The sequence below is a fragment of the Acipenser ruthenus genome, chromosome 29 (assembly GCF_902713425.1).
Source record: "Acipenser ruthenus chromosome 29, fAciRut3.2 maternal haplotype, whole genome shotgun sequence".
NCBI lineage: Eukaryota > Metazoa > Chordata > Actinopteri > Acipenseriformes > Acipenseridae > Acipenser > Acipenser ruthenus.
Window position 1 is genome coordinate 20,196,865 of NC_081217.1, and position 25,044 is coordinate 20,221,908.

The window sequence follows — 25,044 nt, forward strand, 5'->3', positions numbered from 1 at the left end:
TAAATGGTCTAGTTAGATTCTGTGCTTTTAAATTAGTTTTAAATTAGTTCTCCCGAGTAGGGGCGAATGGCCTTTTCTCGTTCCCAAACATTTGTTCTTATGTCCTGTAAATACAAGTTGCACACAGCAGTGTTCCGTGGCTTCCTGTTGCTTGTAATGAGGGTTTGGACACCTTGTGGTGCATAATGGATACAGTACACTAACAAAAAGAAATGTGTGCTAAAAAACACCCGTATTTGCGATTGTTAATGTCTATGAGGTTGTTATGGGATTCGATGTTGTTGCTATCCCAACCCAATCAGAGCAGAGTAACCTACTCCAGCACCTTTGTTGGGCACCTGGTTTTATTCGTTCAGACAAGAAAATACTGAAGACTTTCAGAACAAATTAGAGTGATGGGAAGAGAGAGAGAGCAAGAGAGGGAGAGCGAGAGAGAGCGAGAGTAAGAGAGTGTGTGGGTGTAACCGTGCACATGTGTTTGTGGGGTGGGGGGGCTGTTTAATTGTGTGTATGTGTGGGTGGTTAATTCGTTTTTTATTTAAAATAATCTGACCATTAAAACCTACAACCTAATGCGGTAACTTGTGTAGTTCATCGTATTGTAAATTGTCTTCCTCTTTGAGATATATTCACTTGGCTGGGTTTTTTTGGTTAAAGAAAGAATTATTTATTTTTGGATTTAAATATAGTTTTTTATGGTCCTTGTTAAACAAGTGGATCCTTATGCACTGATCGTATCTGTCACAAGTTACATTTTCATGAATCTTTACCAAACTTTTATTATAGATTATCATAGATTCCTAGCCAGCTTACATTTTGGAAAATCTAATACTCTATTTATTTCTTCATTTATTTTTTACCTATCAATATAGTCTGAGATTCACCATGTGTGTGTGTGCACCTGTTTCTACTACTCTAGGTTAGCAGCAGTAAGTTTCCCAAGCTAGCTGCACCCTACCATTAATTCTTTTCCCTGACATTTCTGTGCAGAAGATAATTGTTTGAAGCTCTGCAAAATCATCATTTTTTTTTTTTTTTCTTTTTTGGCAAATCGGCACTTTTAATAATTAGCATGGATGCGTTTCCAGAATAAGCCTTGATAATTTGATTGGCTTTGTGGAAATACTAATAGCAGCAGCATGTTAAATTATGTTGAGTGGCACTTGTCAGAGCTGATAATTTGATTGGCACAGGTCAAGGCTGGTACATTAATCGCTGTGTCAGAATTCTGGATGTTCAATTAAAATCCTGTTGCTTTCTTCTTTGTAGCGCCGTTGTCTCAGAGGGTCACCGATGTGTTATAATGAATTTTTTTTTTTCCTCATCTCACTTGTTTTCATACCATTATCAGTTGACAAAGTGTTGCCTTTCTGGGGAGAAAATGACAGAAGTAAGACAATGCACAGTAAGGCAGCATATTCTGAAGGACAAACCATAGCAGTAGGGCAGAGTATCCTGTAGTATAAATAATACAGAGCTGGCGGGGATGGAGGGGGGGGTGGTATAGGAGTTAATCTGAACGACGAGGGAGTATTTCAGAATTCTAATATCTTTAGAAATAGAACAACAAATCTCAAGTTAATGAATTGTTTTTTGCAGTCGACCACAGTGAAGTGTGTAGTAAAGCATGCATTTGAAAGCCTGCTGCTAACTGTACTAATTCCATAGAGGTCTGCTGAAACCGACAGTACATTTCACCTGTGCATATGCTCTACAATAAGGATGTGTGCCTGTATGGACCAGAGGTAAAACTAAAAAAAAACTGAAATAAACCCTGAACCCCAACAAGATACATCTTTAAACATGTTCCTACTTATATAGACCTATTAATGATAGTGCTGCAAAGACTCATATGTATTTTGGAGAACTAAATATACTTTTTGATTATGTCCCGACCTACCACAGGACGGCTAAGTTTGTTAATCTTTATCTTTTTACCCGTTTCGCTGTCACTCCACTCCTGTCTTTCTCCTTCTTACTCCCCACCTAGAGCTGCTTTTTATACCAACCCCTAATTGCTTAACCGTCCATTAATTACTGTCTTTCCTTACCTTGATACCTTGTTACCTTGTTACCTTGCCTCAGGTGCCACCTTGCGCTTCCTGATTTGAGCAGACCGAGGACGCCTAGTGGTCAGTCTGCTGGTACTGCGGTCTTTTTAGTTTACCCCAGGAACAGAGCTTTGTATAAACTCAGGCTAACATATCTTCCTTCCGTCACTTTACCACAATATATACAGTATATATATATATATATATATACTGTATATATATTGTGTGTGTGTATATATATATATATATATATATATATATATATATATATATATATATATATATATATATATATATATATATATATATATATATCTGTACACACTGGCTAGACAGGCTTTGCAAACGCTGCACTCCTCTCTGGTAACTTCCTGGGGGGAACCTCTTTAAAAACAAGACATTTCGTCTCAGGGGTTTATCTCCTGTGAAGGATTATCAATAAACTAATAACCTTCCACCCACCACACATCATCCCTGCATACAGACTTGCCAAAGAAGATTAACAGGGAACCTGTCATTTGGATGTTCTGTAGATAGATACAATGTACAGCAGTTTCCACCTCATTGGCTAAGCAGCCCTTCCAAGCAAGATAACCGCCCACCTTCCCCAGTCATTAGCACCTATTAGAAACCCTGGCGGCAGGGGCAGGGTAGAGAGATAAGAGTAGCTGTGGAGTAACCTTGTGTTCTCTGTATGCCTAATTACACCTATTGAGAAAATGCAAGCCCTTTATGTCTATCTGAATAATTTCAAGCTAGGTATAATTACTGGAATTAGCTTTGGAACATGGAACCCAGCATGGACTGTAAGTAATACAAAGAAAAATGAACTAAATGGGCATCCTTGTCAGTCAAAGATCATGAAGTATTTTCTTAGAGTGCATGTGCTGCTGGGGAATTGAAAAAGTTAGCCGCAGGAAGAAAGAAAGAAAAAAGTTGTCAGCCGCCACAGCAACTTGGATTCTGACCTCAACCTGAAGTGAAATTGGATTGGTGACCTCCAAGGAAATCTGGTGCTGCCGTGAATTCAGTGGTGCTGTTAAGGGATGAGTAGGGGTGTTCTGGGTTAGAACTCAACCAATGACACAAGACACAATTATGATGAGTTGCCGTTGCAGAACCTATATGGTACTACAGTACTATGCAGTTATGGGAGCAAGTTGGCGGCAGACAAATACCTAAGCAAAGTAGACAAATGTTTGTAAGGCTTTATATGAAGTGTCTCTAGTTACTGTGTATTTACATAGTGATTGCATAGTGAATACATGTTTACTTACACATAATTACAATGTTATTATGCATAGTTGCAACGTACTTAATGTGTAAATCTTTTAGCATGACATATGTAAGTACACAATTGTATCAGAAAAGGGTTAGGAGTAGGGTTAGGGTAATACTGTATCATGCAAACAGATTTACACATTAAGTGCATTGTAACTATGCACAGTAACATTGTAGTTCCCAGAAAGACAATGGTAATTGACAGTTTAAAGACCTATATGTTTCATACTACCAACGATACGCTCTTTCAAGCTGGAAACGTTGAAGAAATCTGCCTTTAGTAACAGATTGCCGTTTTGCACTAATCTTGCTGACAGCAAGGTTCAGATAAAAACATGAGCAAAGACAAGACTTACCCTCAGTATATTAACAACTAAAAACAATTGCTTTGTGCTTTTGAATGTATTTAAAAATCTGTTATCAGAAATGCGTCTCAAAAATAGCTTCACTTTCGCTGTGCTGGCAGTTTGTTTGGAAATAAATTTCAAAAGCGGAGGCATCAAATTCTCTCTTTCATCTTGCTCACAACGGGTGAAGTTTTGTAGCATTAAAGTTTAAAAGTCCCTTTCTCATCAGTACCAAGGAGAAGCACAGACCTGTCAACCTTTCTCTCTCTGAGGGTAACAGATTATTGCTTAACAATAGGTGAGGTGGTGAAATGGGCCTGCCTGGGGCAAAGAAGGCTCTCACACAAGATTAAAATGATAAGCAGGCTGCCTTCATATTAAGGGTCAAGACCTCCCTGTGACTGCTGCTGAAATTGACAAAGAAACCCTCGGTATCTACTGTCACTTCTTTAAAATAGCAGCGTATTTGTAAGCCTTGCATTCTGGAACCATTTTGACACCTGGACTGTGGTTGAACTTTATTTTAAGTGGCGCTATCCCTGTAGGAAGATTAGAAAAAACCTTCAAGCGCTCACCTGTGATGTTGACATCTCGGATGAACTTGAGCAGCATGGTGCCGTTGATGGGGTTCATCTTGGGGCAGAGTCCCACTTTGCCCTGGCACAGCAGCGCGTGCATGTTGTGAAGGGCATGCGCCATGGCGTAGACCGCGTCGATCACGAACTGCACCTTGCCCTCCTGCTCGTACGATGAGTCCTTGCCAATCCGCTCGTGGTCTGCCAAGGGGTGAGAACATCCCAGGTCAGGAACAATTTAAAATGCATCTATCTATACGTGCAGTAAGTTCAATAATCAATGCACAGTGTATATGTGACCGTTGCATGACATTTGTACTACCCATTTTTAAACATATGGTAAGCTGTTTAACAATTACCAAATATGTTAAACATGGTTGACAACAGTTTCTATCTCAAACAAAGCATGGCATAAATACATTTCAGAACAGATGTAAGTGCAGAGGAATATGAATATTGTGCATACTGGCTGTATTCTCTTACTTTCACCAGAGATACTGTAAACACCTGTATTTATTTATCTACACTGTAGATTCTATAACATTCATTTAAATGTAAACTGCTGTGACTTTATAGACATTAGGTTTATATATTAAGGAATGGGAGGGAGGGAGAGAGAGAGAGAGAGAGAGAGAGAGAGAGATTGAGTCAGAAGAAGAATAGACTAATAATATTTCTCATAACTAATGTAATTCATTATGACAGGTGTATATTAATCATGACCAAGGTTGTTCTAATGGTTTTAAAACAAGTTAATTACAAAGCAAGGTTTCAATTAACACCTCGCTCCAGCAATTAGGAGGTGTCTATCAGCCGACAGGCCCTTTGTAAGGCTGTGCGAATTTCAGGGACTATTTCCACTGAGTTCAGAGGTGCTTTTGACAAGATGAGCTACCTGAATACACTACAGTATCATGTATAACTTAAAAAGTATCATAAAAACTACAGTCTTATCGCTGTATAAACTTTACAAAGAATCTTCCTGATAGTAACTCTCTATTCTGTATTGTATTTAATATGTATACTAACATCTCCACTCTGTATGGAACCAATAATCCCCTCTCTACTACTGTAATGCAAATTAATATATAACCATTTCAATAGAAAACACGTTAACTAAAGCTTTTGACGCATTTTCAGCCTCTCCTTGAGCAGTATATCGTATAAAAAGCATTAAAGCAAATTAACATTGAATGTATTGGAGCTCTCTTCCGTCTTGCTTTGTGTGACGTCCTGTCGTTGACTCGCTCTATAGTCACACATAGTATTCTATTGAGCGCATGTCCCGTTTCTATATTATGTAGCCATTGTTTTGTTATGGCCGCCCTTTGTTGGTTTAAAGGCTTAGGCACACAAAAATACTTTTTGTTTCTGTTTTTCCTTTTGTTATTTTTGCACCTGAACGCTTTTTATTGTGACATCATTCACCCTGCCAGTGTTCACTGGTGCGGGGGGCTGTCAGCGATATGATGGAACAGCAGCGCCAGAAAGGTTCCAATATGGCGGCGGCCTGCATTTCCAGCTGACCCAGGAAGCTGACTTAAAAAAATTGAAATACTGGCCAAACGCTTGACTTTTTAACAAAATTGGAGCAGCGAGACGCATTCGTTATGTATACAGACCATTTAGAGAGCCTTGTTATTTTGAGTACAGTTCCCCTTTAAGAAAGCAGGTTTTAAATTATTATTATTTATTTCTTAGCTGACGCCCTTATCCAGGGCGACTTACAATTGTTATAAGATACCACATTTATACAGTTGGGTTTTTTTACTGGAGCAATCTAGGTAAAGTACCTTGCTCAAGGGTACAGCAGCAGTGTCCCCACCGGGGATTGAACCCACGACCCTCCGGTCAAGAGTCCAGCGCCCTAACCACTACTCCACACTGCTGCCCTAAAAGGTAACCCACTAAGAAAAAAAATAATGTGGAATCTCAGGAATTCATAACAGCTGGTTGTTTTTTTTTTTTTGTTTTTTTTTTTACCCTACACATTTTTTCTTATACATTCAATGCATACAATTTAAATCATTGAGCTACTCGCAATTGAAATGTGACTTACTGTAAATTTCAAATCATGTTGAGTTAAAAATCTTAGCTTCAACCCTTTGTCTTTAATTTCTGCAGGGGAAAGCATGTTTTCCGTAAATCAAAATTGACACATTGTGCAGCATTCCTCCCCCATACATATTTAAACGTATTTTTGACATCTCTCTCAACAGACGAAGATTAATAATATCCAGCCACCAAGATTGGCCTATCATAGTATATCTGACAAAAATGATGAATGTATTACACTGGGCAAATTCTCCAGTAGGGCTGTCCCAACTATTTGGATGTCCGTCTTCCCTCGAAGGGGTTTTGGAATTCTTAATTAAAGACAAATGTAAAAAATTGTTACTTGGACATTCACAAAGACACAGGCCAAGACAAAGGGAAAAGCAGGGCACTGAAATTAAAAAGACTATTGCTAACAGAATAACTTCATACATCTTACCGGTCTTGCACATGCATTGTCTATGAGGGTTTGGGCAGTTTTTAAAGCAATGCCAAGCATGCATTTTAAAAAACACGGTCTTAAAGAAAGTTCTCAGCTTGCTTGCCTTGCCTCTCTGTTTGTTACTGTTTCACCATTACTTTGTCGTTTTACCTCATCAGTGTTTTCAGAGGTCAAAGCAAGTTGCTGGCTGAAAAGAGTGTCAGTCAATAGAAGAAGCAGCTGGTTGATTAACGAATGGAAAGAAGATGTTGAAATGAGCAATGAAGCACGAGACTAACTGAAAGCAACTCTTTAACCTTCGGGTATTACCAGATATCATGATTTAAAATGAACGCGTTTGCTATAACAGGTTTCCTTCAAAACTGCACTTTTCAGACAAATATAGCGATGGAAGTGCACTACAGCCAAGACTGATGGAATTATTGTATTCGTTAGTGGACTTTTCACATTCCAAGTCACATTTGCAAATGTGAAAAGGTCCCTCTGGTTGGATAATGGATTTGATTGTAAGTGAAATTCCATCGACAACCCAGGAGGGTTTGAAGGAACGACGACAACAAAATACACAATCTCGCGCAACCACACTCCATCGCCTTTGCAATGATATTAATCCTTATTAATCTCGCTTGGATTTCCGAGAGGCATCGGTAAGGTGTTCTCTTCAAATCTCTGATCATCTCCACATCAAAGATCTGTGGCTGACAGCACTGCACAGTCTGCTATCCCATCAACAGCTTCATTCAGTCCGAATTATCCTTTCTTAATAGAATCAATGGCTTGTGTGGTGAGGGTTACGTCACTAGTGGATCCTGGGCCGGGTGGTTTGATGAGATAAAGAGGACATCTGGAGGGGGGGGGGTCAACTGACACATGGCACCCAGAGGGACACACATGACATCTCAACCTGTCACCTCTTGAGAAAGGACGTGACCAGTTTTAATAAATGACACGACAAAGTTATACAGATTTGTGTCTATATAGAGGTTCAGGTTTACAATAAAAATTCTGATATATTATACGTTTTTTCTCTCTCTCTCTCTCTCTCTCTCTCTCTCAATTGCAGTTTTTATGGTAGTGTTTTTTTGCAGAGCTAAGGACAGCAGAACAGCAAGGTACATTAACTGCAGTTGTTTTCTATATGAAACTTGATGAGTACTAGTATAGGGCTACAGGTTCATTTGTTAGGATCGCAAGAAGAAATCTAATCTCACTGGCGTGGAGTCCATACAAGACAATTAAAATGGACTAACCTTCACCCTCACCTTAAATCAGAGCTGATAGAGTCATATTTATTTAGCCATATTTCCACCTGGGAACACCTTAAGCTGATGGGACCATTTTAGCATGTGATATTCTCAGCAGACATGTGCATCGGTGTGTATATGTGCATGTGTGTGTGTGATTATACCCGTGCATCTCAAGTAGCATTTAATGTATTAAATAACCATGTCTGTTAATTTCCCCATCACCCTGTCTGTTGTTGCAGCAGCTATTAGTTGTCTTTAGGGTTTGTACAATGTGTGCGCAGTTTGGTAGTTTCTGAGAATTGCAAGGTAATTACACAGCATGTTCAAGTGCTGCAGGACTGAATAGTAAAAATGAAAAACCTTGTGTCGTATAGCGAGGGTCCGCAGCCTCAACAGACACCCCCTCCCCCCCCTCCCCCCCTCCCCTCCACTGCCTGCCCTTCTCTTTATGAGCCACTCTGTCTGCGGATTTAATGGCTGAATTTAAAGGCAAAATAAATTCGTCCTGATTTTTACAGGGAAAGAGAAGCAGGTCTGAAATCAGCTCTGGAAGAATACAGAATTGCTCAATCTAGCAGCATGGTGCTGTCTTAGCTTTACTGCTGAAAGGGTCCCGGTACTCAGCTCTCCTTTTTCAATTTGCTGGCTCTTATGATCCCAGTGGTGACTGCTCTGTTAAATTTACATTTTAGTACCTAATTCACAGCATTGAATTTGCAGGCTGTAACACTGTTTAGTGTTTGCTCAGATCCCCTAGTTTTAAGCGGTGTATATATATATATATATATATATATATATATATATTCTTAAACCTCAGTGAATAACGTATTAACATCACTGGGTATTAAAAGCACATCATAAAAATTTACAGTCATATTCCCTGACATTCCATTGTCTTGTTCCTTAGAAAGATCTCCCCTACTAAATATTTTAACAACTGTTTTTTTTTCTATTTACCACAGCTGGAAAGGCCCAGTTCGAACATTGCATCACAGACTGCGAACCCACTTACTGATCAGGACTGAAGATCAACAGACAACCTCCATTTCCGCTGTCAAGTCAGTCACCTCTGTTTACCTGCTGAACGTAAGCAATTAATTTTCCCAAGCTGCTGAGCCCTGGAGACCAGCTTGGGTAGTCTCAGTCTGTGGGGTCGCTGAAGCACAATGAGCTATCCTCATCCAATCCTCCTCCCTAACACAGCAGAAATGCCAATGCAGAACTCCCTTTGGGGCCTCAGCCCAGGCAATATGATTCAAACCACCCACACATGACTCACCCTGTACTCCCCACAGGCAAGTCACTGAGGACCAAAAGCTATACCATCCTCACTATGCTGGAGCCTCACAGTATCCCTGGTCCGACTGTTATACAAAACTGGTATACATTGCAGTGCTGCTTAATGTTGCTCCAGAGAGACAACAGCTCATCTCCTCCCTCAGTCTAATTCATTACAGCTGTCAGACAGGTATGTTCTCTGTTTAATAAAGCTCGTCCTGGATGAAAGGAATTGCAGATAAAATAGAATCTGCTTTGCCCATTCTCCTATGTAATCCAGGACAGCTTTGAAGCACACACGTGTAAATAGGCATCTCGTTTCTCTTGCAGATAAAGCTCAGGCAGGTCTTAATGATGGAGAAGTTATAACTGTGCGGTACTGGAGTGTGAAGCGAGTCTGCCCCACTTTCTTCTAGGTGGCATACAAGTCTCACCTGGTGTGTTACCTGCACAATAAAATACTGCATGTGCAGGGATGGAAATAAGCACTGCGTTATATGCTGCAAACAAGTTGTCTGATCTATGGCTAAAATAGAGCACAGCAACTAACAGCGATCCCAATCTATCACCTTTCATAAGGTCTTTATTCTGTAAAATATTATATGATGACGAATCCAAGCACAGTACGTTCATGGTACTATAGTAGGTTGATTTTCTATATAGGTAGGTTCAGGAATGGAAATAAGACTCCTATTGCATAGCAGTTTCACCCATTCCAGATTTTAGTACAAGCTTGATTAGCCATATAGGTAACAGGCTCAGGTGTGTCCTAATAAGCTCACAGCAAAACCAGGAATGGCTCAAACCGCTATTTCATAAGCAATGTATATTTGTTTATCAGCCGTGCATTCTGTTTTTACATTTCAGTTACTTGTAGCAACTGAAACCATTTGCAAGCAAAGATAAAACTCATGTGGAGTTGTTTTATTCTTGCGTGGATTTATCTGTAAATCAGTCACAGGTAATTGGTAAAAGGATTTCAGTGATGTTCTCTTCTTCTAGGGCTCCCTGGAGAGATGTTTACAGACTGAGCAGAGGAATTCCTCCCAGGAGAAGGACTACGAAGAAAAACAAACCAAGAAATACACCCCCCTGTAGAAATCAGATATGCTGTACAGTAGCATCTCATAAAACTGGCTTTATATTCTATAGGAACATAAATTTTAAAAAATCCTCAAAGTCAGTGCCTCTTAACACGCTGTTGCTGCAGTCTACAGGTATGCTTACAAAAACACATACTAACATAGGATGCCTGTTCCATTGATTCTTATAGGAGCTGGTTTAAATACAGACCCTGTGTTCAGTGTGTGTGTAGATGGGGAGCAGGCAGTTTAAATACTGACCCTGTGTTCAGTTTGTGTGTAGCTGCTTCTAGAGCTGATGTTCCCTGTGCATTTCTGTGTTCTGCATTCTCTCCTGAATGAAATTAGGCAGCTGGGGCCCTCCCCCAATAAATCAAACACTGTCCCCTATTGGCTTCTCTCTCTTAATCAATATCAATTAAGAGTCTCATTCATTCACCAATAAACTAGATGCCTCTGTCTCTCTCATTCCCTGCACTCCCACCATGGACAGGGTTCTGTCCGCCTCTCTCTCTCTCTCTCTCTCAAGCCTCCAAGTCAGAGAGATCAATAGGTCAGGCATGGGTCAGATAAGGGGTCGAAACCGCCCCATGTTGTTGCCATGAGGGTGTTAGAACATATATACACCAATGCAGGTTTAAATATTGGACTTTATGTTTCTATTTGGTGCTGTCCAAAGTGCTCGGTAATGGAATGTGTTATTCCAGGTAAAACAAAAAGAAAGCGAGAGAGAGGGAGTCAGAACCAGTTTGAACACTGTGATCTTTCACATCAGTTTAGTTTACACGATTGAACTATAAAACATACAACTACAAATATTGAAACTTTATAACAGTCTGAATAGTATTTGCTGCCATTGTGTGCGCAAACCCTGGTGTTCATGTGAATGGAGACTCCCTGGACCTTGAATAAAACTGTGGTTCTGTTTTGCATCCTACTTTTACAGCTTTCATTACCGTGAAAATTGAAAAATTACCTCTGTGCCAAGTGAAATAATCAAACCGTTCTCTGAGCAGCAAGACTTGTGACGACGTCTCGGCTGCCCTCATAAAGCCGTCAGCTCCACCAGAACAGACTGTGACAGCCCGGAATTGCCCATTACTACCCATGCATAAATTATCAGCTGGCAATTTTACAACACCGTTAGCAGACGGAATTTACCATTATTATTTCGTCCAGTGTCCATCAGAATGAGTGATGACATTTTGATATTTCATTCAATTCATTTATTTCCTTTTTTTTTTTACAAGAATCATGCTTCAGTAGTTTCCTGGAATTAATCCCACTGTCTGTCTCCACGTTTTCTCCGGGTTTGTCCATTAACAATCAGGAAGGGAGAGAGAAACTCAGTTGTTTTATGTTCATAAGGCTTGGGAATAGAATATCTACACTTTTTTTGCAGTCAGCAGCCTTTCTGTTTTGTTACTAATTATTTTGTAGTTACTGTTGTTGAAGTGCTTGAATGTGTATTGTGGTAACAGCCAAGATGTAACACATGTTAAAAAGGATACAGGACCTGTGGTGATGTTATGCTGATGAGAGGTAAGAAAATATGTGACCTGTGTAAAGAAAAAACAGCCCAAGTAAGAGCAAGTGATTCTACTGTTCTCCTTTATTTTTAACTAACTTGAAATGTGTTAAAAACATTATGATCAAGGTTGTGCCTGTTAGGCAGGTTCTGTGGTCATGAGGATGGGAGAAAGATCTTAAATGACAGCCTGGGAGATGATGATGATGAGGAGGAGGAGGAGGAGGAGGAGGAGGAGGAGGAGGATGATGATGAAAGTAGATCCATTGTGAGGTGTGCTATTTAATAAACAGGAATAATGTCAATCACTAGTTGTTTTAGGAGACATGTGCGTGGCCCAGTGGTCCTTGCATTCCATCGCATCAACATTCCTTTTTCAAATTCTGAGAAAGTTTAGCTTCTACCTAAGCTATCAACTGACAGCTGGTATAGGCCTTCAATAATTGCGTGGGGTTTATTTTAATGATCTGTTGGATTGTCCTTTAACTCTGTCTTAATCCTACTGAGGATATTGATTGAATGCCCTATTGTATTACCACATACAATAAAAATGTCGTCAAATGTGTACCGCTGCATACATGCTGTATACATTTGAAGTCACCGGTATTAAGATCATTAAATGCTTTATCAGGGGTGCACACATCTCATCCCAGACGTCCTAATCTTCCAGGTTTTGCAGACAGCATTCAATAATAATGGATTAAGACCTGGAAGCGGGTTCAATTGGTTCAATATTTTAGGGTGCAGGTGGAATAAAAACCTGTGGGGCTCTGGACCATGAGGAACATAATTGTGCACCCTTAGTTCAGATCATTAAAATAGCCTCCATTGTGTGGTTCTGCATTTTGCATTGAATTGCTTCACAATGCACCTACAATACTTTATAAAACAGTGCTGGCATCCAGTATTTGACCTGTTTTACTTGTATTTCAACACACTTAGTTCATTTTGTTAGGTAACAAAAATATTCCCGAAAGTCAAGCTGATGAAGGAGATGGGAGTTTAAGACATTGTTTAATATTGCTCCTAGAGAATACATTTTTAATCACCAAGTCTCTGGGTTAATATTCTATTCTTTTAAAAAGTGCCCAGCCCTGCAGTTTCTATTTGCAGAGGCACTGTGAACAGCTGCAATTTGCCTCTAGAGTAAACCTAATGACGACTAATGGAGAAACAGTGTATTCCTTTCAACAGCAAAGCAAACACAGTTCACCATTAGCACCATTCATAGGAATCTGAGCGAGCTTCAGCCATGTGAACACACTGGGGCCCAGTACTTGCTATTCCAAATTGATTTTCCTCATGCTGATTCAGCATACAGCTGTTAAAATCTCTTTATTAAATTACCATATTTTTCACTTTCATTTTGAAAAACCAAAGTGTCTGATGGCATATAGGCATAAACCTGAACGATACTACAGTACGCACGCCAGCAACATAGGACCATTGCAAGCTTGTATGCATCAGTGCCAATCCATAACTGGGGCTGGCACATAAAACCACTGTCCGGTACCATTGCTAATATTGACATCTGATTTGTCTGCCAATGGATAGGGAACTAGACTCTGACCCATAGGTTACTAGGATTGAATTCTGCACTTTTAAAGAACAAAAAGCATCTTAATTTAAAAAGTTTGCACATTCTACATAGTACTGACAGCCTTTGTTCGCTAATTGCATCAGTTGAGAATTGCAAATCTATTTATAGAGTTTTGCTTCAAGAAGTATGAATGTTATACGCTGAGCACTTCAAAGACCCTGGTATGCTGCATACTGGACCCTGTGATCTTAGCTCTGACCTACGTCATGTGTTCTATACTGAACCAGCTTTCTGTTCACCAAAGACTACCTGCTGGGGAATATAATGATCATGAGTGATGGAATATTTAAGGCTTAATTATTAAAACAGGGTTTTATGGAAGTGTCTTTGTAATTAACATCTGATTACTTTGTTAGGTCCAAGTGCCAGGAAACGATCGTCCTTAATTAATGCCTTGAAATTAGCATAATTAATGACAAGGCAGACAAACTTTTGCTGAAATGAGTCATTGGTTTTCCTATAATTTTTTTTATTTTAAGAGCTAGTGTAATAGACCAAGCTACATCAGGAGGCAGTGTGGTCCAGTGGTTAAAGTCCAGGGCTTGTAACCCGAAGCCCCCTGATTCAAATCCCACCTCTGGCACTGACTGAATCACTGTGTGACCCTGAGCAAGTAACTTAATCAGAACACAGTGCTGCTCTTTAAAAGATATATGTATTATGTATACCATAACATTGGTTAAGATTAGGGTACAAAAAACTGCGGGGCTCAGGGGGCTAAAGCACCCCCATAAGAGACGAGATCCCCCATTTAACAGTTAGAATTCATAACCTGGGGGGGTCTCTGTATTACTTCTGCATTCTGTTGGAGTTGTCAATGTTGGAGCCAGCTGGGAGAGTAGTAGAAGTGTTATAAGTACCAGCCGCACCAGGTGTGGCGCTGTTAAGAACACACCCACTTAACTAGCTCAATTGATGGCTTCTAACGTGCCCGGTCTGCAAACTGAAAGGAACCTAGCATAAAGTCTGCATTGCTAAATGATATACCAGTAACCCAGAAGCTTTAGAAAATGACACATTTTATCATTTAGGCTTTATCTAGGGGTGTTTGTTTTACATCATGTCGAAAAGAAAGCGACCAAATTTAGTTTTTGCTTTAAACTGTGGTTGCTAGGTTTAGGGTTAGGGTTAGGGTTAGGGTTAGGGTTAGCGTTAGGGATAGGGTTAGGGTTAGGGTTGGAGCTAGGCTTAGGATTTAATTGAATTGCTCCTCCAATTAAAACCAGGGATCAGACCACGTCATCTGCCATTGCTAGTACTATACTGTGTGTGGTTATAGCAGTTTGTAACGTAGGCTTGCCTCCTCTGATGAAAACAACTATATATATGCAGACCCACTGTGTAATTCAAACACTAGTTAAGATTACTCTTTTTGATACCCATAGCAAGCTAGCTTTGAACTGCCTTTGAAGAAGAATCCAGTTCTATTGAAGTGAGCAGCTGAATACATCAGAGCAAGGTAACATTAACAGAAACCCGGCTTCCTGCTATTTCTGCACACTGCTCCAAAGACACTTACTTGTGCACTTCTTGATGCTGGAGCCCTTTCTCAGCGCGTGTCGGCTGAGTTTGCAATGGAAATTGTTCTCCCAGAACTCCGCGAACCAGATGTTTCTCCTGTTGTTGTCCAGAGTACGGCTGGCAAAATACCGGTCAAAACCTGCACAGATCAGCAAGGTAGTATGTGTTTAAATGTGGTGGTGGTTTAGCTGACTTTTATAGTGTCATAATTGCTCTTTTTTCTGTAAAAATGATGCACATGCGTAGGACTACTGTTTGATATTTCTAAGTGACAGCATTTATAAATATTTTAGCAGGAGAGGCATACTGAGATTCAGTATGTGAAGAGCCCCTACTGAGGTATGTTACAAAATGCTACTTTGCACACATTGTACCCAAAGATACAATGGTCCATTATGTTCCACTGTGCTATAATGGTGATGGCATGAATTATTCAGTAAGGTCACACTTTCTTTAATTATGTACATCTGTTTCATTTTTAGCTTTGTACTTTTAGGCTTAAACTAGCTTTTTCAACTTGAATTAAGGTCAGTTTTTAACAGGACTTAATAAAAGAAAAATTGAAAATCTAGGCCATAGATAATGATTCATTTCCACTATGTCTGTTACTCAAAAGAATAATTTGTCTAACTTTCTAATCAAGTTTTACTTAATCTTATTAAAATAAAAACAAATGGTACCAAGGTGCTCAAGCGTGGCCTTACCTCTGACAGACATCCTCTTGGGCAGGATGGTAATAGCGCCCTCTGCCACCACTTCCTGGTGTAGCACTGGGGAGATCTTGGAGCCCCAACTGTCAGACCCCACCCACAGGAAGTGACCTGTCTGGTTGGCTTTCTTGGCTGCATCCAGGACCCGCCTGCGAACACAAGAACAGGAAGAGCCCAGCCGTCAAACCGGCTCATCGCTTCCCCAATGGTCGAAGGCCGGAAAAAGGTCGGCTGTCTTAACTTATTTGTCCATAATACAAAACTACCATAAACACAATTCTCCGTCTTTGCTTGCGTGAGGTCGAGGACAGGAGATGTTTAGGTCTGAGGTGTGCATACAGACAGTGGAGAAACACTCATGAAGCCTGTCCACACTGTGCCCCATTGTGGTCAACGCCACTGACCCTCAGCACTAAATTCACAAGCTCCAAGAAAAATCCTCCAGGTGTTTTTTCTCTGTTGCCGCATTTACAAGTAGACTATGCCTCTAAGGTAATTGAGCTCATTAGCAAATGGCTGGAGCTGAGTTATATACACCTAATTAAATCTTGTGAGCAGCACTGTCCTCTGTGCCCATGGTCTAGACTGGAATGTGGAATTCTGAACAGTGTAGAATTCTGAACAGGAGTGAGGGGGGCTGACTTTCCTTAATCCACAAGCCGTGCGAGTGGTCACTGCCATGCTTAAAGACTCCGATATGAAGTGTTTAGACACAGAGTGAAGTCAGTAGAAGAGAAGAGAGTTACAAGCTATAGAATGAAGAGTGGGAGAGCACTAGGAGGAGGAGGTTTTTATTTTCCTTGTTTTTCTGCTACTTCACATTGTCGGTTCAGCTCAATCAGTCTTTTGTGCTTCATCCCTGAATGTTCTGGCATCGCTTATTATATTTAATTACATAATTAGCAGGTCACTAAGATGCCAAGTCAGCAAGGGTTCAGCAAATAGATTTTTCTTTTCTGGAAATTAAACACTTTTCAAAACACAGGAAGGCCGGTGCTTTAAAAGCTCCAACACTTTCCCCAACAGGACTGCTATGGTAATTTTGCAGTAGCAATTGTGCTGTACAGGGAATAGCTAGCATTTGCATACTGGTCCCCAACCCTGTGGCGCACAGAACTGCTATAAAAGTACATGCAGCCCAATGGGATTTGTTATCTTTTGCAGAAAGTAGAGGACCAATTTGTTGCAGGTCTACAGTAGTCATATTATAAAAAGCATGTTACTGTGCTGTGCAGGGATTAGCCAGATCTTAGACAAGTTAGGTTAGCTAGGGTGAGAAGCTAGTTCAGTGCGAGCTTAACAGGGTCAACTTGAGTCAACCTTGCAGATGTGATTTCATGTTTAATTCCTACATATACATGTGTGAAGCTTTAAAAACTATCCAGTCCCACCACCAATGGGAGTACAGGCCTTTTTGCAGGTGCCCATAATATAACTACTATGTAAATACACAGTAATTATAGACACTTAATGTAAAGTGTTTGGTTCTGCACTGTAATAACTAAGTGAACTATTGCGAGAAAGGGAAGTGTGTGCGGTTCGCCAGTTTTAAACCTTACCCTGGCATCATCTCAAAATACACAACTTATTTAACTGATTACATTTTTAACCAGCAGTCTTTTTTATGGCATAGAATATTGTTTTTAATCCGTAACTACTCTAATCATTAAGCCTTGAGCAATGCTTAAATGAAAGTGTTTTAGCTTTGTTATTATGGTGATAATATGTCAGATGTTTTTGGTAGATTTCTGTGTTTATACTGCTGATCCCATGTTAGACTATGATTCGTTTATCCCTAATTACATCTTAAGCTGAAAATACTCTCCATTGTCAAGCTGAAGTAGATGGAAGCCAAGTAGAGCCCTTATTTCAAACTGGTATATGCAATAAAACAGTAATAACGTCATAGCAATGCGGATACAAAATGATTTGCTATTTTATTACCGGAGTAGAACAAAAATCTAACTTCTCAGACGTTCAGAATGCAATTTAAACAGAAGATTGGCTTGATCAGCTCAAAAAGGTTGTCAGATTCTTTTTACATCATTCTGACAGAATTGTTCAGTAGATTCTCTGAATGTGCTGCTAAAAATATTGTCTTCTATTTGATTTTTGAATTTGTTGTGAGTTTTTTTTTGTGCTCATTAAAGTGGAGGACTTTCAACTTTACCTAAAAAAAAAAAAAAAAAGGGCCGTATTTATGTGCCGTAGGGAGACGCTGGTCTCACCTGATGTCGTCCTCGTTTGCGAACATGATAACCACCCTTGCGTTGGAGTTCTCCAGCAGACGTTTGATGACTTTGTCGAACTCGCCGGCTTTGGGCTCCCGCGGGATCTTCACAGATGTGAAGATGCAAACACCCCCTGGGGAAGAGAGAGAAAGCAGAGAGAGTCAGAGCCTGTGCAACAGGGTGGAGGCAGGGCAGGAACCAGAGACCACACGCATGTGCAAGCAAGCATCTTAACAACAGCACAAAAGAGACAGGCACGTTCTCATTCACAGTTATAAAGCTTTTAACATCATCTCATCGACTAATTGCAGCTCATCTTTAGGACTGGGAAAGGAAAAGTACACTTCTCTAAACTACATATAATTACACACATAATACACAGATGGTGTAGTTCCAAACGTTTTAATTTACAGAATTGAAATTGCTAACATCTTTTGTACAGACATTACACCGTATTTAGAATTGCCTGTGGAGGTATGTTTGCAATGTACATGTGACCACATGTGGAATTACAATGACTGTACAGTGTTAAATATTGTTTGACCTTTTTGAATACGCTAGAGGGCAGCTACCATTGTATAAAGTGGTACCGTTTACATATCAAATGGTATCAGTATGATATTAACAAGCACACTAAAAGAATCTTAATACATTATTGAAGTCTTGATTCACATACTTACATCACTGGATATTGTGGATTGAACAATGTGAAGGATTCTAATGGTCCTATTAAGAGGGATGTGTGTGCACTGAATCAGACTGCTCGTCGAAACATTTGTCATTAAACAATACACACTGGTAATACAGTACCACAGTGCCAGTCTACGATATCTATGCCTAATCCATTGGATTATAATTGCTGGTGAGTTAATGACACAGCTATGACTTCTTCTGGATACAATTATTATAAGGATACATCTTCTCTGTTAGGCAACCCTATGGCCATAGAAATCATAGTAGTCTATGAGGCCCCAATCAATTCGCGATTCTTAAACCATCCTACCACCCACCTTTTTTTAGACTCCATGATTTAAAAATGCAGCAGGGCAGTATTTCACAGATTTGCAAATCCTCTGTATAACACATTCTCTGCAGTGAGCCAGCCACAGGCAGCAGAGCTCAAAGACTGATGGGACCATCAATACAGTTTATGGGACAGTCAATAAGTTAGAAGCATTTTAACAAAAAAAGTTTGCCTGCTTGTAAGATGGACGTCTCTGCTCTCATCACCGGCCACCTTGTTTTTTATATAGAAAGATTGCTGAGTTTCTGTTAGGCTCAGTGGTTTAAGGAAATTGCACTATCCATTATTTGACTTGATGTGTTTCAAAGGAACATCATTTTTTTTTTCTCCTGATCGCTCATGGGACTGCTGTGGAGATAGTTATTCATTCATTAACCACTGAGCAACTGGTCCTTAGATACTGAAGGTTGAGATGCTAGCGATTCTAAACGTTAACAGTTATTTGACCCGCGTTCTTCAAGATCTGCACTCTACATCTGTTTCCTGTTACCATATCGCTCCTTGTGCTGATGGTCAACTCCATGGTCTGGTCTCACTCTGCTGGACCATGAAGTGAGGCCAACACAGGAAGTAACAGGAAACCAGGAAGTTGCAATTTATTTACCATTTCCTTCAAGTTGGTAATTCAACATGTTAATGGTACTTGTGTACCTTTAGAAAAACACTTCTCTAGAAAATACAATTCACTATCATGGCTTTTCTATTTGTGCAATGGTTACTATAACATGATTTGTGTGTGTGTGTGTGTGTGGACCGAAGTATCACAGCCCTCATGGGTGGATGTCAAAGCAGAACGCATACAGTTATCTCTAGTGTGTATCGCCACTGAAAAGAAGAACCAATCACATTGTGTAAAATAGTACAAGGCAACCGTCCAAACGATATACAGTGTATATGAAATATATATAAATTGTCATGACAGATTGTCTGCAGGAGGAAACGTTTTCATTATAAAATATGCAGTCAAGGATTTCCTTCTTGAGCTGGGATCTCTAGTAATTGGAGGATAAGGGACATTTTTTTGTATAGTTGGCACTCACAGTTTCTGATAGAGACAAGGCTTATAAAAGCATACAACATAATAAAGGCCGACAGCTCTCTTGTAGGTCCATGCTGTGTGCTAGCAGGCAGCTCCATGGACTGAAACAGCTCTTTATAGTCTTATAAGGAACTGCTTGCGGAAGAAAGGTTGGAAGCTCAGTTACTTGATCTTTGAGCCGAGCAGCGTTGAGTTGCTGTATACTGCTTTATTTACAAGGGCTAAGGGAAAAATAGATTAGTGTATCAATCTGGAACCAAATGAACACAGTGTCGTCTGACATAGTCTCACACTGTATCATCGCAGGATTTATTTAGGAGGTTCTTAAACTACAGCTGTCTATGTATGTGCATTCAGCATAAATTGAGAATTTTTTTTTTTTTTTTTTATAAAATGCATCTAGTTGAATCTCTCTTTGACTGTGTCTTAAAAACAAAGTCAAATATACATGAACTCTTTAATAGGACAGTGTACGTACCAGCACCAAGGTTATGATCTAATATCTCGACTAGTCCATTTCTATTATCTTTTTTGTGTGTGTGTCTCGACAGGCAATACTGGGCAGTGGCCCTGTACTGCAGCTGTATATTACTACTGTATCAAATCAACGAATGGAGCAAAAAAGTGGTATTTCATTTAACTGCATCACATAGATGTACAGCAGCATAGAAAAATTCATTTCTCCTGGCTTCTGCTGATTTTACATGGGAAGGATAATTGGACATCATCTTCATGTTCACACATGGTATCCTGCATTCAGAATTTCATGAAATCAGGTCATGTATGTGGAGTAATTTGTATGTTGCTTGAACTCCCTTTTCAGTACACTCCTCATAACAAGCTGTGACACCTGTCAAAGATTTCCCTGGTGAAGCCGTTTTCCGAAAAATGAATAAATAATCGCGCCGCGAGTCATCGTAAGGGAGGTCAGTGGTTTGTTTGATGTCACTTGCGGTGCTGCCAGGAAGTATAGGTCAGGAATGTGGTTGTTTTCCTTTTTGAATAATTATGCTTGTAATGCATAAAAGAAGACAGGATTAATCAATGCAGTTTTAATGACATTTACTGTACTGTTCTGTGCTGATTCCAGCTTGTGCTGAACTGGGTTTCACGGCTTATCTGGTATTTTGTTGATTTTTCTCAGAACTGTGGCACTTCCCCACCCCTTTATAGCAACTGCAGCATGTACAATAAACACAATGAAATCCTTCCAGTAAGTGACTAATGCATTTATACCATAGTACTCCCTTACAGATGTATTATATGTATTGTGTATGAGCTGAAATGTTTAATTGGAATGTTTGCTAGTTAATGACAAACCTTAACAGATGGGAATGGAATGGCACCCAGTGACAATTCAGCACAAGGGCAGCAAAGGTGTGTGAGACTGCAGAACGGTGGTAACATTTTGTTATTTTTAACATATCACTACCAATGGTACCACAACAGTATAAAACAATACACACTGGACTAGCAGTCTAAAATGCAGTGCCATGCAATCGATTGCAGTGCCATTATGGATCCTGACCACTGACAATAAGGTTAAGAACTTCAATGCAGACAAGCCTACTTGCAAAATGCATGGTCTCATCAGCCTGCTGTTGTACTCTCATACTCATTTTACTGCACTACCCCATTAGGACGAAAGTGCAGTACTGGTGTTTATAAATCACATCCCATACGTATTAAAGCAAGGGGAAATGTATGAGCACCAATTTAAAAAGGAGTCCGAAACAGTTAAACTGTAACGATCGACTTAATATCTTGCCATTTGATGACTTACAGCCACACCTTTTTTTTCTTCATTGTGCACAGACAGGTTTTGAATCTGAACACTGCTCACAAATACGTTTTCTAATCTGAAAGCGTCTGTGCTATTAGTTCAATAATGCACGAGTTTTTTTAAAAAAAATTGTTTTTAATGCTGGATAAAACAAACAGCAGTGTGTGGATTCATTGCATGACATCTGTTCTCTGAAATATTTATACTGCGTTAGAGAAATGCTAACAAACTACTACAAGGAGAGGAGATACTGTTGTCAAACAGAAGCTGCTCTGAGGGTTTTTTCATTTATCTTGGGGGGGATTTAGCACTTCTGTTAAATAATCTGTGCTTTTGTGAGTTAAGTAGACTTGTTTTTCCTACATCTCAATTACTTGCATATGCTACATTCCATTTCCTCTTAAATCTGAAGTGGCACGGTATAATGCATCTTACTCATACACAGTCAATCATAATACACAGTGGAACTGTTCTTGGCAATGGGATCTCCAATGGCTCAGTATGATAAGTAAGCATCATATACTGGACAGGTTCCCACTTGGGAAAATCACATCAGAATCGTCCCATTACATTTTGCAACTTGTTTAAAGATGTTTACTTTTTTTGTGAGGAATTAGTATGCATTAGCATCATTTTGTATTGTGACAGGACATTAGCATTGGCAACATTTGCTTAATGTGTCAGGATGCATTCTGAAAATCCACCCGCAAAACCGAAACTTAGAGGACTGAAAAGGAAAGAACATGCAAGAGAAGAGCTAGATTTTAACAGAGTCAGTAAACTAGCTGTGTGTTTGATAACAGCACTGCTCACACTGAATTCTGACCAGATGCATTACGCACCAGGAAGAGTGTGTCATTTTTATCTGCAGAATGGAAACGTATTTCATGCTCTGGAGTCACTAAGGAGAAAAGTCTGGATAGTAAAAAACATCTCCTCGCTTTCAATCCCGGACTGGGCAGCTGTAATACTCCCAGCTACCCTCCACAATAGTTCATCCATCACGACTGACACAGGGTAAGCGAGACCACTGCAGTGGTGGGGATAGCAGCAAATGAGATTATTATGCGTCACTGCTAAGAAATGAATAATAATAATTAAAACCAGACTGTAATCCTTAGTAACCTTTATGACACCTCACAGCCAGAATAATATCAGATTTACATTGAACAATAAGGAAACAATATGTCTTTTCCAGTACATTACACAAACCTAATGACACTGTCCAAAGAGTGGTGACTGAGTTTATTAAACGCTGAATACATCAAAAAATACTTTCAAAATATTCACGGTGGAAAACGTAAGCATTGCTAGCGCTAGCTGTTGGATATTTCTATGTAACTGTTGGGAAACACAGTGTATGCAACCATGCTACAGTCCTCGGTAGATTTCCGTGTGAATGCATTACAAAGCAAACACATTAGTTCTGTACTAAATATAAAGGTAGCACAGTGACTTTGCCGTTCTTAATGTGTCTGAATTGTATTTGTGTGTTCACTTGTGCTTTTATGAGTGTGTGTGCGTTGTTGTGTGAACGTGTGGAGAGAAGGTGTATTAGGTGTAAAAATAACACAATATGTCTACACTTTAAGTGGCGCCATGAACGTGTCTCTTTTAGCCTACGAAGGAACAGAAACAACCACTATAAAAAATGCATGATGTAAAAGGCTTGAGTGGCATTCACGTCTCAATCTGCTTCCCCAGCACTTTCCCAGGCAGAATGTACCAGTCTGGGTGTGCAGTTGCAGTGTACTTGCCTAGGCTATCTTCTTCTGTGGTTCCTGCCTGAAATCTGACCAAGGAATAAATCGAATTGAATTGTGCTGGTCACAACCTCGGGAGGGCATTAGCACCAGGACCACACCTTGCAAACTGCAATGCAATGTAGCTCTACCATGTTAAAGGTCACTTCTGCATGCAAACCTGTTGTGCTCTGGCTCGCATGTCTGCTTTGATAACGTTGTTGCATCTCCATCTGGCAATCAACGACTATTAAAACATGGCAGAAACTTATAGAAACAGTGAACGCAGTTTTCAAGATTTTGCACTCAAATCAATGCCTAGTAGTGACGTGTTGTGTTGCACAGCACTCCTCACAGAGGGATGACGTTGATGTCTGCAGATTGAGGACCACACAAATGAAGTAAGCTTGTGCACTTTGAGCTTCGTGCCACTTCTGAGACTTCCCGGGTTTCTTGTTTCTTCGTTGTAAGTTGTCTGTACAAAAGGTGAGTAGTGGGTCTAATAAAGCCCAGGTGTGTGTCAAAAAATTTGGATGGCTCTAATTGCTACGCAACGGGAGACTTCAAATAAAGCCAGCAATCTGTCATGAACAAACTTTCCAGAGGATTTTAAGAGCAGCTCCTGTCAGCAAAAAAGCAATATAACAACAAACAAGTTTTCAGTCCTGCTTTAAATCTGTTTCTTTTTTTTTGGTTGTTTTTTTTTGCAGTCCAGATAAAACCAACTCACATAAAAGTATATTATACACCAACAAGTTTGAGATGGTTTGTGAGCCAGCTGCCACCCCAGGAGTGCTGTCACTCAATAATGGGCGTACTACTGGGTCCATTAAACATCCTCTGCTTTTAAACTCCATAATGGTCGTTGCTAATGCCTCTCTTAGAATGCTATTACTTAAATATTGTGTAATATGTTCCTGTACGTGAGAAAAAGCATTAAGTTTAGGTCGGTAATGTGTTTTTTATTCACACCCACAGCATAAAAAAGAAAAAAGAAGAAAAAAAACATTTAAATAATGGAGTGTCATTAAGATTACAGTTTTGAATCTGATGAATCTGTGGTGGGACTGGAAAAGAGAGAAAGGGTTTCGTTTTTTTGTCCTGAAGTACGGACGTGTGTGAGGTGCAGACAGCAGACCTGCGAGTGACCTACGTGGCTTGTCAAGTGCCTGCCTCCTGCACCTCCCCATTCCAGCACACTCACTTAGCTGTGTTCTTGGCAGTCGCACGACGATAGGGGACGCGAGTGCGATGACTCCCCTTACTCTCTCCCTCTCGCTCGCTAAACTCCAGCGCTGTACACTGCTCTTTAAAGGTATTTAAAAAGATCTGTACTGACAGCACATCAGAGCTGATCATGGTATTATTTTAAAAGCATTAGGGGAAAACAGAGAATGGATTTAGAATATGAAGGTAGAATATGATATTGCTCAAAAGCTGCATTCCAGTGCTCTTTATTTTGGTGTAATGACAGTGCTGGAATAGCCATGAGTGTAGAGTGCTTAGTT

At 39.9% G+C, this 25,044-nt stretch overlaps 1 protein-coding gene across 1 annotated transcript in view; it reads right to left on the minus strand.

The window, feature by feature from the left end:
• Nucleotides 1-25,044, minus strand: part of LOC117427468 (metabotropic glutamate receptor 4-like) — a 139,960-nt gene that overhangs the window by 21,403 nt on the left and 93,513 nt on the right. Inside the window, exons 4-7 of the mRNA XM_059004062.1 lie at nt 17,946-18,081; nt 15,712-15,866; nt 15,006-15,146; nt 4,255-4,455 (exon numbers count right to left, since the gene is read on the minus strand). Of these exons, the coding sequence (XP_058860045.1) occupies nt 4,255-4,455; nt 15,006-15,146; nt 15,712-15,866; nt 17,946-18,081 (633 nt within the window). The remainder of the gene's footprint in view (nt 1-4,254; nt 4,456-15,005; nt 15,147-15,711; nt 15,867-17,945; nt 18,082-25,044) is intronic.